The 17606-nt window shown below is 37.6% G+C and overlaps 1 protein-coding gene across 1 annotated transcript in view; it reads right to left on the bottom strand.

Moving 5' to 3' along the window:
- Window positions 1–17606, bottom strand: part of NAA15 (N(alpha)-acetyltransferase 15, NatA auxiliary subunit) — a 75822-nt gene that overhangs the window by 43936 nt on the left and 14280 nt on the right. The window contains exons 2-3 of the mRNA XM_010830286.1: window positions 3075–3159; window positions 885–989 (exon numbers count right to left, since the gene is read on the bottom strand). Of these exons, the coding sequence (XP_010828588.1) occupies window positions 885–989; window positions 3075–3159 (190 nt within the window). The remainder of the gene's footprint in view (window positions 1–884; window positions 990–3074; window positions 3160–17606) is intronic.

The raw sequence follows: 17606 nt of genomic DNA, 5'->3' as shown, positions 1-17606 counted from the left end.
GCCAACTTTTTCACTCTCCTCTTTCACTTTCATCAAGAGGCTTTTTAGTTCCTCTTCACTTTCTGCCATAAGGGTGGTGTCATCTGCATATCTGAGGTTATTGCTATTTCTCCCGGCAATCTTGATTCCCGCTTGTGCTTCTTCCAGCCCAGCATTTCTCATCATGTACTCTGCATATAAGTTAACACTTAAAAATTTGTTGTTTCAGCACTTAAAACTGTTAGCCAACAAAACAGGTAAAGAAATATTTGTTTAAAACTATTTAAAAAATAGCAACCCACAATTTTGTCTCTATCTTCCCTTAGACATTTGTACTTGTTCTGACTCTCACACTTCCCTTAATGAAATGAAATTTATCTCATACAGTACTTAGCATTATCAGGGACTATATTAAGCATCATTAAATCTTTACAAGACCACAGTGAAGTGGGTATGATTATTCTCATCTTACACTTGAGGTCTATGCTCTAAGATCACAGTTAAAAAGAAGCTGAGCTGAGATTCAAGCCTAAGTGAAGCATACTCCAAACCCTGGGCTTAATCAGTACACTATACTTGACTTCTAACATGCCTTATCATATATCCTTCTCTAAATTCATGCTATGATGAAACTGGCAGGGTGCCTCTTCTTTAAGTGTGGGAAGAGCTTTCACAGATATTAAAATAGGCAAGCCCCGTTTATCTGTAAATAGTTATAATGTTAGGCCATGGTAGGTATACAAAAATGTTTCCTGAATGAAGGCAACTGATGGTACTCAACTGAAGAAAGAATCATCTCTTCTTGAGTTACACAATACGAGAGATCTAAAACTTCTGACTCTCAAATTGCTGCCTAAACTCAAGCCATCCCAATTCAACCCTTAAATATATCTCAAAAAGGATACACACATGACTCTTCAAGTCATTTCTCAAACCTCTACGAACCAATTCATAAGCTTCTTCCTTTTTCCCCAAACAGTTCAATGTTAATCCTTTCATAGCCAGAGTTTCTATTTAAAAAAAAAAAAGAAAGGAACTTAAAGATAACCAACAACAACAAAAAAGGTACTATAATCTCAAAAACAAATGTTACATTATCTTAAGTATTTAAAACTTCAAGGAGATTATTGGGAAAATGTCCAGGCTTTTACAGAATTAAAAAAATTTTTTAATTGACAAATGAAGTAACTACACATTTCTATAATATAGGCCTCCCTAGAACTGTTTTTTAGATAAAAAGATACAAAAATGCATGAATATCTGGTAATGTATATGGTAACAAGACAAAATTATTTTCCATGGGATGATCTAATTAAACCAATCCTTTATCTCTGTGAACCCAAGTTACACAGAAATTAAATTCACTGTTCAATGATTAAAATATATGCATCAATTATCTACATTTCTGATTTTTACAATTTTAAAATGATTCTTTGTGATTATATTAAAAATACAAACTAAAGATGTCAGACATCCACCATTCACAATCCAAAGAGCTGAGGAAAATACTAATTTTCAGAAAGAGAAAAAGCAATACTACTTTTACAATGTATATTCTATGAAACACAAATGAGTATAAAATATTCATTATGGTTACTCTGCCTAACTTTTAGGACTACAAATTAAAATTTATAGAAAAATTAGTTAGGTATAAAAGATAAGGATTAAAGATAGAAAGGAAGAATCAATATTTATAGTAAAGTACAGATAAAGAAATGGAAGCAAAAAAAAGAAAAAAGTATGTACTAATCATCATAAATCTGTATAAATTCAAGGAAAAAAGAAGCAAACAAACAAAATATATTTGGCAATTAGCCAAATTAGCAAGGTACTGTAGAAAGTAACACTTTGTTGTTAAACAGGTAAAAATCTATTCTTGTAAGAAACTCCTTCAAGTGTTTTCATGAAAATGTAGCTTGTCTGTAAGTTTAGAATAAATCATAACTTTTTGCTGTTAAACACTATTGCAATTAAATTATGACACTTCATATGCAACCTGATTTCAGATGTGTTCCAATATGAGGGGAAAGTACACTTTAGAAACAATGAAAGCTGGTTCTATGCTGTACTCAAACTCTATGGTGTCTATACCACTAAGTTACATTACTGTTACACATACTCTCGGAAAGAATATAAAACAACCTAATATACAGCTGGCTAGCATATATATATATACACCATGCAGCATGGCACACAGGATCTCAGTTCCCTGATAAGGGACTGAACCTGTGCCCCCTGCAATGAAAGCACGGAGTCAACCACTGGATGTTCAAGGAAGTCCCAAGCAAAACTATTTTTTCAGAAGGAAATGGAGAAAGAAAATTTTACACACTTAATACCCACTGCTTTCTGTCTTTAAACAATGTTATTATAATGAAAGTATGCAAGAGTAAAGAAAGCTAACAGAGAACTATTACTCTCTCTCTTCAATACTAAGAGATCACTATCAAATTAACAAAGAACCATGTTTCCTAACTAACGAATGAGACCTGTGAGAGTTCACTGCTCCTGTCTCTTCCGAAGTTGAGCTACAAGCTCTGCCTTTACCCTACAAACGTCTCACTGTCCAGTCTTCTACCCTCACACAGGCCAAAGCTACATAACTTTCACAATATGTATAAATTATGTCTTAAACATGACTGTCTTGAAAAGCTAAGATACAATGCTCTAAATAAGAAGATGCTGGTTCATGAGCAAAGGCCCAAATGGACACTTTCTGAATAAGTTTATTGTAAGGAATAAAATTTCTTCTGCTCAACCAAAGTTGTCAAGCAAAATTTTCTTGTAACCATTTTAAATAAACTTACTTATTAAACTTAAATTAGTATATTTGTTTTACTAGGTTCTTTTGCCCTTCCTATGATGCTAATATTTAAAGCAGAAATAAATCAGAACTCAAGAAGATCATGTTATCCTTTTCTCAACAATAAACTCAATACTAAGTATCTTCCCACAGACATAAGGATAAGGTCCATTCTCTCTGGAAAATAGTCTTGGCATCTGGGAGTAACAGAGCCCAAATAAGTGAAATCAGATAAGTAAGCAGAACCTTCCCTACTTATGCTTACAAGCCAGTCTACTACATTTACACTTACCTCCATGCTCAGCAAATTTGGGATTAGAGAGGATTTGTTTACAGAATTTCAATCCATTTCTGTACTGTTTATGTTCATAACACCTCTGTCAAAAGAAAAAAGAAAAAATTTAAGTTTAGTAAAAAATGTAAACTTTAAATTTGGTGCTGCACTTTTGATTCTGTTAAACACAACAAAATGATCTCATGTTACTGCCATACTAAATTCCACAAAAATGCCAATTACGCACACACACGGAACTCCCTGGTGGCCTAGTAATTTGGATTTGGCACTTTCACTGCAGTAGCCTGGGTTTAATCCCTGGTTGGGGAACTGAGATCCTACAAGTCACATTCCACATTCAAAATTGAAAAGAAAAAAAAAAACAAGTCATACTGAGCAACCAAATTTTTTTTTTTCATATAGACAGTTCAAATACAGAAAGTAAAAGGTAGACAAAGGGACAAAACACACATTAGAAAAAATAAGACAAGCATTAGCGGACTTCAAAAGGTCCAACAAGTGTTAATATAATGTGAAAATTGGGGTGGAGGGTGTAGAAATTATACTTTAAAATAACGTTTTCTTTTTAACTGAAGGAAAGAAGTCTCTGAAGCCACAAGAGACAAACAAGTGCATGCAAATTAAAGAAGGGGGGAAAAGACACACATGTCATAATGAAAATTCTAAGCCAAGAAATAAAGGTCCTTAAAAACTTCCAGAGAGAAAAAAAACAAGTCACATAAAAAGGACATGTAATCAGAACAGCACTGAAGGTTTACTCTAAAGTAAAAACGGTATACTGCTGAAAGTTATAAAATATCTACACAGAGTCTTCAAAATTCAGAATTCCTTACCCAGCTAAATTGTCAATCAAGTATGTAAGTAAAAGGACATTTTAAGGCTTCTTAGAAAGTTAAAATTTTATCTTTGCACTCTTCCTTAGGAAGTTATTGAAAGAAATCAAAACAAACAAAAAAGACAACGTGGAACTTAGTAAATAAGTAATCTAATGTAGAAAAAAGAACAACCACTCCAAAATGAAACAGGATTCCAGAGGCCACCATGGAATAGGTTTCTAGCAAAGTCAAAAATGGAACCTGTGTACTTCATAATATGGAAAATATTATTTATAAGCACATGACAGAATACAGGCACATTTGGGGAAAATGACCAATGAGTCTACAGAAAACCAAGTGAATAAGTAAGACAGATTTTAACTCCAGGGAAAATAAAGGCTTATATAAGAAATTATGGTCTCAGTGTAATATTTGGCTTAATAATAAATAATATACATATAATTATAGAAATGTAAATATTTAGTTCTGATTTATCAAAATACTGTGATATAAGCACAATGACAGAATGAGGAAAAGACAAGTGAGCAAATGTGGTAATGAAGTTCCAAGTTCTCTTTTTCTATAAATGTATCAACATGTGCTTTCATAACAATAATTTTTAAAGCACTGTATTCATTACAGAAAACCTCTGCACCTTAAAGATATGATAATTTATGTCAGAATTTACTGTCCTAAGTTTAAACAAATTTTAGTCTTAATTTTTGAAACAATAACACTCAAAATCTGGCTGAGATAGTTAATGCAAATGATAATAAAATCATAGGAGAAAAATGTGTAGAAACAAAAATGTAAAATTTTACATTCAGCACCAAGAAATCAACTGGCTAAAGCTCAATGCAGAAGCCAACCATAGAGCTGTTCTACAATCAACTATGTACTCACCATCTCTATTTTATTGTTCACATCTCAAACCTAATATACAGTCCAAAACACAACTGATTTTCCCTCCCGAGAATCTATTCTTCATCGTCTTTACCATCTCAAGAGATGCATTTCCTTCAACTCAACCTCATTCAGATGACAAAACAAGAAACCTAATTATCCTCTGTGCTTTCATCCCTGAGACTTCCATCCTCTAATAGATTCATCAGTCCTAGTTTCTCTGCAATAGCTTCCTAACTCTCTGCTTCTCCCACAATCAACAGGCAAGGTGATCTGAGGGATACAAGGGAGGGGAGAGCAGAAACAGTAACTTAACCATACACAGCCAAAGAAACATAAGACTAAGCAACTAAATTTAGTGTTCCTATTCACTCAGCAGAAAGGCTAAAGCAACCTTTTTCTTATAATAAAAGTAAAAGTCATTACAGGACGCTAATTAAAAGCAATACTCATGACTTCTCACTGTTTTCCAGGAACTACATCAAGGGCTTCCCTGGTAGCTCAGTGGGAAAGAATCCTCCTGTCAATGAAGGAGACAAGGGTTCCATTCCTGGGTTGGGAGGGTCCCCTGAAGAAGAAAAGGGCAACCTACTCCAGTATTCTTGCCAGTGAAATCCCATGGTCAGAGGAGGCTCGTGGGCCAACAGCCCATGGGGTCACAAAAGAGTCGGAAAAGACATACAGACTAAACAACAACAAGAACATACATACAAAGAACAATTTAAGTACATTGTTCTTAAAACATTTAATTAGCTTTCTACAATTTTATTTCTGTAAAGTGCAGTAAGGGAAGTTCCACTTTTGGCCACAGTGAAGTGAGGAGAAATATGTCCTTTTATCTTAAACAACAAAATGAGACAAAATGCATAAAATAACTGTTGTCAGACACTGGACAAGAGGCAGCACGGGCTGTGAACCATGGAGGCGGGGGAGGGACACGATACACTGGGTAATGTCACTGCTCTACAGATCACAGCACAGGAAGAAGGGTCTGAAACAGCACACGACAGTCCACAGAGATGAAGAGACAAAGACTGAAGTTCAGAGAGGCTGAGCTATTCTGTAGGACGGAGTACTGAAAATGATGGAACTATTAAGAAAAAAAGACATCCCAAAATCTGCATGGGATCCTTCATGCATCTCCTGCCAGCAATTAAAAACCAAGTCAGGGGCAAAATACCTACAGAAGTGCTGGAGGGCTGATCAGTTGAGGCCCTCTCTGAGTCAGTCCCGGTTGAGAGCTCTCTGCACCACATACAGAAATTTTATTAACATTTTAAGTATTATTAAAGCCCAGAGCTGTCATCTAACAGATCTTCCAATCAACAAATTCAACTTTTATCTCACCTTTTGCTTCTTTGCTTATTCAGTGCGTGCATGAGTGCGTGCGTACCTGCGTGCTAAGTCAATTTGGTCGTGTCGAATTCTGTGTGACCCTATGGACTATTGGAGAAGGCAATGGCACCCCACTCCAGTACTCTTGCCTGGAAAATCCCATGGATGGAGGAGCCTGGTAGGCTCCAGTCCATGAGGTCAATAAGAGTCGGACACGACTGAGTGACTTCACTTTCACTTTTCACTTTCATGCATTGGAGAAGGAAATGGCAACCCACTCCAGTGTTCTTGCCTGGAGAATCCCAGGGACGGGGGAGCCTGGTGGGCTGCCGTCTATGGGGTCGCACAGAGTCCGACACGACTGAAGCGACTTAGCAGCAGCAGCAGCAGCTATGGACTATAGCCTGCCAGGCTCCTCTGTCCGTGGGATTTCCCAGAACACTGGAGTGGGCAGCCATCCTGGAAGATCCAGGAGATCTTCCCGACCCAGGAACTGAACCTGTGTCTCCTGCACTGCAGGCCAACTGAGCCACCAGGGAAGCCAAATAGGCAATAAAAATGCCAAAAATAAGGTGACAAAAATGAACACACATAAAACAATTAACCAACTAGAAAATTCCCCCAAATAACTCAGTCTGCCAAATGAAAATTAAAAACCACTCTATTTGAATATGAGATGCTATAGTACTTAGCTTTTTACTTTATCACACTTCAGAACAGTAATTATGTTTCAGTTCCTAATGATTATGTTCCCAATTAATGAAATTTGGTAGTCTTCCATATTGAAATTATACTCAATGCCACTAACCCAATTAGCTCTGTCAATGTGACCTGTAAAAATAATTAAAGATGGCATAACCTTCAGTGTGCATTTAAGGAAACAGACTTCAATCCATTTTTCTTTCTAAAAAGCACTACTCCTACAACAGGTCACTCATTACAAATGAGAGTAGTAGTCTCACAGTTTACTGGAAAAAATAACAATAGATATTCAACTTACTTTATCCCATAAAAATTCCTAAAAAATTCTGCTTTTGCCCAAGGATAAACTCTAATGGCATACAGGGTTTACAAGAAAAATAGGAAAGAGTGCATCATATTTCATTCAATAACTTCTTTCCTCCAAACATAAGACCAGATATATGCATAATTCAGCTTTAAGTGTCTATCTAATCAAAATCCAATCTTATAAAAGCAGTCTTAAAATATAATAGAAGATATAATCATAAGGTGTCCTTTTCTGAACCATTTAAAAGATGTAAATGAATAAAAAAAATAGCAATTTGCTTGTTTTTGCAACTCCCATGTAACACTATCACTAAAGTTCATTCTACAGAACCATGGAAATAAATTTACCACAATAAGATTCTTTCTTTTTTTTAATTATAAGGTTCTTAATATTGTTTTAACCAAACTTGTACACTTAAATTTTTTAGAGAATTTATTTAGGGAAAAAGAGATGGAAATACTACATAGTATATTGTGAGCAAAGATTTCACATCAATTCATTTAAAACAAGCTTTGTAAAATGACATAGCAGGCAGACGTATTAAGTCTTCACAGTAAAATTATCAAACTAAATAAAAATACATGTCCACAATTCTGTCTCTGAAATTCTTGTATATGGAGAGTTCCTGAAATTTCAGAATTATGAATAAGGGTCTCCCTTAGCATGCAATGAATGCCATATTATTCTATTCTTCACCTGCCTTGTTATTAATTCAAAATTAATCATAATAGTATCAAGATATTAGAACATTATAGACTGTTAAGTTTTCATTAAGCAACTAAATTTTAAAATATCAACACTGCTACATAAACAGTAAAGCTAAACAGGACGTAATTAAAACAGAATGAACTGTTCAAATTCCATGTGCTAAATGTTGACAACATACACTGAGACTACGGCTTCTAAATGTATAGGAATAACTGATACAGTTGATGTTCCTGCCAAGCATGAAACTGGTTAAGTAAATAAATAACTATTTTCAGCCACTGAACAAGGGCCAACACAGGACTGTGGACTTTCAGAAGAGAAACAAGGTAAATCTCAAGAAAATCTTTTTTTTTTTTTTTTGCCCAGAGGCATTTTCCAGACTGTAGAATAGAGAGGAAGAACAAAAGCAAAACATAGTAGTCTTACTGATCTAAGCAGGTATCAGAGTTAGAAACTGTCTGAAAAGATGAAATTTATAGAGCAAGGTATCATCAAAATGAACTGTACAGTTATGAAGTTTTAGAAATCTGCACAAGAGTCTTGGTCAAATATTAAATTGGTCAGGTACACTGCAGATTTCTACTCAAGTTGGCAAAGAAATACTACCAAGTAGTATGAGCTAAACAGCTATTGCTGCTTATATATGGCTGGGAGACATTTGAGTGCCAAACAGTTAGGCCACATTAAATACTCAAAACCTTAGGAATAAGGATAATCTAGACTCATTTTGGAGAAGGCAATGGCACCCCACTCCAGTACTCTTGCCTGGAAAATCCCATGGACGGAGGAGCCTGGTGGGCAGCGGTCCATGGGGTCGCAAAGAGTCGGACACGACTGAGTGACTTCACTTTCACTTTTCACTTTCCTGCATTGAAGAAGGAAATGGCAACCCACTCCAGTGTTCTTGCCTGGAGAATCCCAGGGACAGGGGAGCCTGGTGGGCTGCCGTCTATGGGGTCACACAGAGTCGGACACGAATGAGGTGAATTAGCAGCAGCAGCAGCAGCCTCATTTTTATTAAAACTTAAAAATAAGAACAAGCTGATGCACAAGCAAATTAATCACTTCCCAAAACAAAACTTTATTACAAAAGAACAAGATCCAGACACTTAATATCCTAGCGTCCATAATATACATTATGAAAAAAGAGGAATCATTAGAAAAGTGAAGAAACAGGAAATTGTGACCCTGACCTACAGAAAAAAAAAAAATCAAACAGAAACAGATTCAGAAATAATGGCAGAAGTAGCAGGCAGACTTTAAAAGTTTCTGTTATGTACTCTTAAAGGATTGAAAGGAAAACCATGAACATAATCAGAAAACAGACAGGAAATCTCAATAGAGAAATGGAATTATTAAGGAATGGAGATTGTACAATAAAAAATATAGCATCGAAAATGAAAAGTTAATGATATGGGCTTAAAATATTAAACACTGTAGTGAACCTGAAACTTGTGCAGTGAACAAAACCATGACAGAGAACTTCAGTGGCTGCGTGAACTGGAAAACATGTAACAGAAACAATCCAACACGGACGATGAAATAGTAAAATGAGAGACAGAACACAGAACTCCTACCGATGGCACAATATCAAGTGGTCTAATGGCCTAGCACATACATGTAACGAGTCAGAAAAGAGGACAGAAAACTAAAGTGGGAAAAGTATCAAAAACTGCAAATTTGATAAAAACTCTAAACCCAAAAAACCCACAAATCATCTCAACAAACTCCAAGCAGGATGAACTAAAAAAAAAAAAAAACAAAGAAAGAAAAGAACAAAACAAAACAAAAAGCAAGCAGAAAAAAGGGGCACATCACAATCCTAATGCTAAAAAATAAGGACAAAAGAGAAAATTATGAAAGCAGTCAGGGGAAAAAACCTGTATTCTAAAAGATCTCCAATTATCATCTTAGCTTCTACCTTAAGAAATTAGAAACATAAGAGCAAATTAAACTCAAAGCAAGCAGAAAAAACAAAAGTAAAAAGAACAGAATTAATGAAACAGGAAAAAACAAAAGGGAAATCAGTGAAACCAAATGCTGGTTCTTTGAGAAGATCAATAAAATCGATAAACTTCTAGCCAAACATGGGCATGATCACAAAAGTATGCAGCAGAGCAAAATAAAGAGAACCCCAGCTTTCTAGTCAGAGGGTGAGATAAGGAGCCAAGGAAACAAAATATCAGAAACATCTCAAAGGAGGTGGAACTGGGGAAAGCAATCTCATAAAGATGTTTATGGATTCCATGGTTCATAAACACGCATGGATCTGATCACAACACACAAGACTTTGAGAACTGAAACAATAGATAGATTATGCAGGCCTCAGACCAGCTACTGGATGGCACATAAGCAGGACAGAGCCAATAGAACCACTAAGATTTTAAAAACTGAACTGATGTAAGAACTACAGTCCATAGAAATAGTTGGGGCTTACAGCCTGAATCTAACCAGATTTGCTAAAACAAAATTAACATTCTCCAAAGGATTTAAAACAAGACCCAAAGTCTGATACTAATATTCAGAACATCCAGGATAAAATCCAAGATTATGTGGCATTTGAAGAAACAGGAAAATCTCAACTTGCATAGGAAAAAAAAAAAAAAATCAACCAGACAAATACAGAGACTTCTATTCAATACTTTAAATTAGCTATTATGAAAATGTTGGAAGAAGTTAACTAGTGAACCCTTTGCAACATCTTAGAGGAGATGAGGACAGAACTCACTGTATAGACCCAAAACTAGAAAGGAGATAACTGGAAAGAATCATTGTACAGGAAAAACAGACCAATAAAATGTATCTAATCTGGATAACAGAAAAGAGTTTTAAAAACTGGTGGTGATGACCCAATCAAAAAATGGGCCAAAGAACTAAACAGACATTTCTCCAAAGAAGACATACAGATGGCTAACAAACACATGAAAAGATGCTCAACATCGCTCATTATCAGAAAAATGCAAATCAAAAAACCACTATGAGGTACCATTTCACACCAGTCAGAATGGCTGTGATCCAAAAGTCTACAAGCAATAAATGCTGGAGAGGGTGTGGAGAAAAGGGAACCCTCTTACACTGTTGGTGGGAATGCAAACTAGTACAGCCACTATGGAGAACAGTGTGGAAATTCCTTAAAAAACTGGAAATAGAACTGCCTTATGACCCAGCAATCCCACTGCTGGGCATACACACTGAGGAAACCAGAAGGGAAAGAGACACGTGTACCCCAATGTTCATCACAGCACTGTTTATAATAGCCAGGACATGGAAGCAACCTAGATGTCCATCAGCAGATGAATGGGTAAGAAAGCTGTGGTACATATACACAATGGAGTATTACTCAGCCATTAAAAAGAATACATTTGAATCAGTTCTAATGAGGTGGATGAAACTGGAGCCTATTATACAGAGTGAAGTAAGCCAGAAAGAAAAACACCAATACAGTATACTAACGCATATATATGGAATTTAGAAAGATGGTAACAATAACCCTGTATACGAGACAGCAAAAGAGACACTGATGTATAGAACAGTCTTTTGGACTCTGTGAGAGAGGGAGAGGGTGGGATGATTTGGGAGAATGGCACTGAAACATGTATAATATCATATATGAAATGAGTCGCCAGTCCAGGTTCAATGCATGATACTGGATGCCTGGGACTGGTGCACTGGGACAACCCAAAGGGATGGTATGGGGAGGGAGGAGGGAGGGGGGTTCAGGATGGGGAACATGTGTATACCTGTGGCAGATTCATGTTGATGTATGGCAAAACCAATACAATATTGTAAAGTTTAAAAAAAAAAAACTGGTGGTGATTTAGCCACTCAGTTGTGTTCAACTCTTGCGACTCCATGGACTATAGCCCACCAGGCTCCTCTGTCCATGGAACGTCCCAGGTAAGAATACACGGAGTGGGTTGCCCTGCCTTTCTCCAGGGATCTTCCCAACTCAGGGATCCAAATCTGCTTCTCCTGGATTGCAGGCGGTCTCCTGCATTGCAAGCAGATTCTTTACCACTGAGCCACCAGGGAAGAGCAGAACCTGCCCAGAAGGGAACCCTCTAGGTGTTCTGGCTCTGTCCATCAGCACCTTAGCTCAGCTGAGGCACTGATACCAATAGATCATAGCATCTGAAAGTCACAACTTTAAGACTTTTTTGTCATAATATGGAAAGTATGTCAAGGCTGAGAAAGGAGTACATCAAGGTTGTATATTTAACTTATACGCAGAGTACATCATACAAAATGCCAGGCTGGATGAAGCTCATGCTGGAATCAAGATTGCTGGGAGAAATATGAATAACCTCAGATATGAAGATGACACCACCCTTATGGCAGAAAGTAAAGAGGAACTAAAGAGCCTCTTGATGAAGGTGAAAGGGGAGAGAGAGTGAAAAAGCTGGCTCAACATTCAAAAAACTACGATCATGGCATCCAGTCCCATCACTTCATGGCAAATAAACAGGAATACAATGGAAACTGACAGACTTTATTTTCTTGGGCTCCAAAATCACTGCAGATGGTGACTGCAGCCATGAAATTAAAAGATGCTTGCTTCTTGGAAGAAAAGCTATAGCAAACCTAGACAGCACATTAAAATGCAGAGACATTGTGTTGCTGGCAAAGGTCCATATAGTCAAAGCTATGGTTTTCTAGTAGTCATGTATGGATGTGAGAGCTGGAGCATAAAGAAGGCTGAGCACTGAAGAAATGATGCTTTCGAACTATGGTGTTGGAGAAGACTCTTGAGAGTCCCTTGGACTGCAAGGAGATCAAACCAGTCAAATCCTAAAAGAAATCAGTCCTGAATATTCATTGGAAGGACTGATGCTGAAGCTGAAGGTCCAATACTTTGGCCACCTGATGCGAAGAACTGACTCATTAGAAAAGACCCTGATGCTGGGAAAGATTGAAGGCAGGAGGAGAAGGGGACGGCAGAGGATGAGATGGTTGGATGGCATCACTGACTCGATGGACATGAATTTGAGCAAGCTTCAGGAGATGGTGAAGGACAGGGAAGCCTGGTGTGCTACAGTCCAAGGGGTCACAAAGAGCCGGATGTGACTGAGTGACTGAACAACAACAAGAAAATTATTTCACTAACCCTTTTAAAAACTCATTTCTAATTTTGCTAATAAGAATATGGAGGGTAAGAAATCTCCACAACAGTTGGCTACTTATATACATAAAATAGTTGGATAAGCTGTGAAAAGTTCAGACCTATTGCTAACAGGAAGTTCATCCTTTTTTTCCAAACCCTTGTTACAGGAAAAAAAGGTTCCCTGCCGAAGAATTGATGCTTTTGAACTGTGGTGTTGGAGAAGACTCTTGAGAGTTCCTTGGACTGTAAGGAGATCCAACCAGTCCATCCTAAAGGAGATCAGTCCTGGGTGTTCACTGGAAGGACTGATGCTAAAGCTGAAACTCCAATACTTGGGCCGCCTCATGCAAAGAGTTGACTCACTGGAAAAGACCATGATGCTGGGAGGGACTGGGGGCAGGAGGAGAAGGGGATGACAGAGGATGAGATGGCTGGATGGCATCACCAACTCGATAGACATGAGTTTGGGTAAACTCCGGGAGTTGGTGATGGACAGAGAGGCCTGGCGTGCTGTGATTCATGGGGTCCCAAAGAGTCGGACACAACTGAGCAACTGAACTGAACTGAACTGACTAAAGATGTGGGAATGTGACATGGCAAGTAAAAGAATCTAGGCTATTTATGTTAAAAGAAAATAATGATTTAGGTGATTTAAAATAGAAGACTTAAGATTATATGTAACACAAATATATACCATTTAGATTCGACATTAACATTACACAGTGCAAGTGCAAGTCGCTCAGTTGGGTCCGACTCTTTGCGACCCCATGGACTACACAAAGCATGGAATTCTCCAGGCCAGAATACTGGAATGAGTAGCCTTTCCCTTCTGCAGGGACTCTTCCCTACTCTGGGATTGAACCCAGGTCTCCAGCATTTCAGGCTGATTCTTTACCAGCTGAGCCACAAGGAAAGCATTACATTATGTTAACATTAATCTTCTTTAGTATTAAATATACCTTTTCATTGTTTTCTTCAGTGCAATTTTTTTCAAAATTGTTTAAAAGGAATTCAGCCTCAAGTTAAGCTAAATAATAAAAGCAAAATTTAGCTTTAAAAGTCAGCCATTTTGAAATGATGCCTGGGATTTGACAAAATGATCCAGGTGGTAGGGGTCACAGATGAAAAAGAATAAACAGAATCATTGTTTTCATATGCTTGAAATTTTCACAATTAAAAAGTTAAAAAGAAAACAAACCTTAGATATGCTAAAAGCAATTCAAGAAACATTTATTTATTAACTTAATATGAGCCTGGCTGGCGCGTGGCAGAGCCAGTGTCCTGTAGCTACCTTAGTAGTCCTGCTTTTGTACAGCAGAAAAGTGTGCAGAAAGGGCACCTGCAGTCTATACGCTCAAGAGCTATGGCTATTTAACATCTTAATCAGTTAGTATTAAAAAAAATTTTGTAATTTTCAGCAAAGCTCCTCAGCTACGCTAACCACATCTCAGGTGTTCAAATAGCCACATGTGACTAATGGCTAACGTAATAGTAATTCAGATATAGAACATTTCCATCACAAAAAATTCTATTGGACAACACTGCTCTACAGTCTAGAGTTCAATTCTTAGCACTTAACAGTTGCGTATCACTGGCTGAATTAAATTCATTAGCGCTTCAACAGTGTCACCTGCAAAATGTGGACATTAACAACCCTGCAGGGTTAAGGTGAGAAATACAAATGTATATAAAGAATCCGAGTAAGCACTCAATAAAATGTTGATAAAGTACAATGTCAGTTCTAGCTTACAATAAATACTTAGACCCAACAAAGCTTGATTACAGAGAAATGTGAAAGCAGAAACTGAATTAAAATACACAATCAAGAGGAACAAGGTCTCTATTCTGAGGTGACGTTAATGTTCTATCAACATATCTTAAAATGAGCATAGGCTGCAATGGTTTGTGATGTGTCAAAACTAAAACAAAAAAAAAGACAACTAATAGAACAATACACTTAAAATCCTGTGCATTTCACTGTAGGTAAGAGTGTGTGTTAGTCGCTCAGCCGTGTCCAACTCTTTGTGACCCCATGGACTGTAGCCTGCCAGGCTCCCCTGTCCATGAAATTCTCTGGACAAGAATACTGGAGTACGCTGCCATTCCCTCCTCAGGGGATCTTCCCAACATAGGAATCGAACCTGGGCCTCCTGAACTGCAGGCAGACTCACTGTAAGTAAGTATACTTTAACTTTTTAAATGTTTTTAATCTCTGAAAAACTGCCTTTATTCTCCCTTTCCTTTAATTCTTTTAGTTGGAGCTTCCATTCACAGACAATATGCTATCCTTTTCATATCCTACAGTTTGTCAGACTATTACAATCATGAAAACAAACTTAAGGATGATTTCTTCCCCTCCTGGTTTTATACTATTTTAAAAAATAATCTTGTCCTCAGTTCAGTCAGTTCAGTTGCTCAGTCGCGTCCGACTCTTTGTGACCCCATGAATCGCAGCACACCAGGCCTCCCTGTCCATCACCAACTCCCAGAGTTCACTCAGACTCACGTCCATCAAGTCCATGATGCCATCCAGCCATCTCATCCCCTGTCATCCCCTTCTCCTCCTGCCCCCAATCCCTCCCAGCATCAGAGTCTTTTCCAATGAGTTAACTCTTCACATGAGGTGGCCAAAGTACTGGAGTTTCAGCCTCAGCATCAGTCCTTCCAAAGAAATCCCAGGGCTGAGCCCCTTCAGAATCTTGTCCTACTTCTGTAATAAATGTCATCTAATGCAAATGGTCACAGAACTCTCGTTGGTACCAGCTCACTCAACTGAAATGTTTTTAGTTGTATTGAGCCAAACTCTATATCCCTCTAGCTTCTGTTTACTGATTCTAGCCCGTAAGAGTTCAGTTTTCTCTCATTCAAGCTAAACATCTTTGTTCTTTTCGCTGTTTCTCACATGCAAGTTTTAAGTCCTTTGACATTTTGTGCCATTCTCTGAGGTGGATACAATATTGTTCCCAAACTTGTATATTTTATTAAAACCAGTAAAATTTTTTTAAAAATTAATTTAAATGGGGTAGCTTAATTAAAAAAAAAAAACTTTTTTATTTCACAATCAGTATTTCACAAAACAGAAAGCATTTCAAAAATCCAAAGTACCAAGTACACAGTCTCAGAATAGAATTAAAAGGTCTGTGAGAACTTTACACCAGCATTTTTGTAGTGTGTCAGCATTAGGGAGTCATCATTGGTCTGCATCACTCCAAGTTTTGGGTCTAGAAATTAAAATTAATGATAAGGTCTTACTAGCAGCAGAACTGAATGTGACCATCAGCACCTGCTCACTAGATACTATAATCCTGTTAACGCATTGTGAAACATGCCAGACTTCCCTTACCTTTCTTTTTTTCCCCATCAGCATTAAATTATGTCACTTGAGAAAAGAAAATTGAACAAAATTTTAGAATTCCTGCTTAATATGAGTAGAACTCTGCTATGAATGTGAGTGTTTAGGGACAGGACAAAATTCAATAATAACTCCAGGTATATACATATGATTAAGAGCCAGCTATTTAATCGTTCAGTTGCTAAGTTGTGTCCGACTCTTTGCGATCCCATGAACTGCAGCACACCAGGTTTCTCTGTCCTTCAGTATCTCCTGGAGCTTGCTCAAACTCATATCCATTGAGTCAATGATGCCATCCAACCTTCTCATCCTCTGTTGCCTCCTCCCCTTTCCCTCACTCTTTCCCAGCATCAGGGTCTTTTCCAGTGAGTAGGCTCTTCACATCAGGTGGCCAAAAGCACTGGAGCTTCAGCTTCAGCATTAGTCCTTCCAGTGAGTATTCAGGGTTGATTTCCTTTAGGATTCACTGGTCTGATCTTGCTGTCCAAGGGACTCTCAAGAGTCTTCTCCAGCACAACAATTCAAACGCATCAATCAGCACTAAGACTTCTTTACAGTCCAACTCTCACATCCATACACTACTACTGAAAAAAACATAGCTATTTAATAGAATCTAATTATTTCAATGAAAAATAATCCCAACAAGCTTAAGGAAAACAATCGAGTAGTCATGGGGACACAAAAAGAGAAGTACAAGTGATTACTCAATTATACAAACGTAAATTATAAAGTATTTTAAAACAAACATTGTTATTTTCCAGCATAACACATAAAAACAGAAATGAATTATTTATAGGGTAATGACTGGCCCCTAATTTCTAAACATTACAAAAGTCCTCATAAAAAACATACAGGCCAAGGAAGAAAGCAAATAAAATCACCCAGAGCATTACAAGATGAGACAACTAAAACCTAACTTACATCAGATCAGATCAGATCAGTCGCTTAGTCGTGTCCGACTCTTTGTAATCCCATGAATCGCAGCACGCCAGGCCTCCCTGTCCATCACCAACTCCCGGAGTTCACTCAGACTCACGTCCATTGAGTCGGTGATGCCATCCAGCCATCTCATCCTCTGTCGTCCCCTTTTCCTCCTGCCCCCAATCCCTCCCAGCAGCAGAGTCTTTTCCAATGAGTCAACTTTTCACATGAGGTGGAGAGTTTCAGCTGGAGTTTCAGCTTCAGCATCATTCCTTCCAAAGAAATCCCAGGGCTGATCACCTTCAGAATGGACTGGTTGGATCTCCTTGCAGTCCAAGGGACTCTCAACAGTCTCTCCAACACCACAGTCCAAGCATCAATTCTT

The sequence above is a fragment of the Bison bison genome, unplaced genomic scaffold, assembly GCF_000754665.1.
Source record: "Bison bison bison isolate TAMUID 2011002044 unplaced genomic scaffold, Bison_UMD1.0 scf7180017864517, whole genome shotgun sequence".
NCBI classification, from domain to species: Eukaryota; Metazoa; Chordata; class Mammalia; order Artiodactyla; family Bovidae; genus Bison; species Bison bison.
Note: the sequence above shows the minus strand (reverse complement) of the source record. Positions and strands in the feature narration are given on the sequence as shown.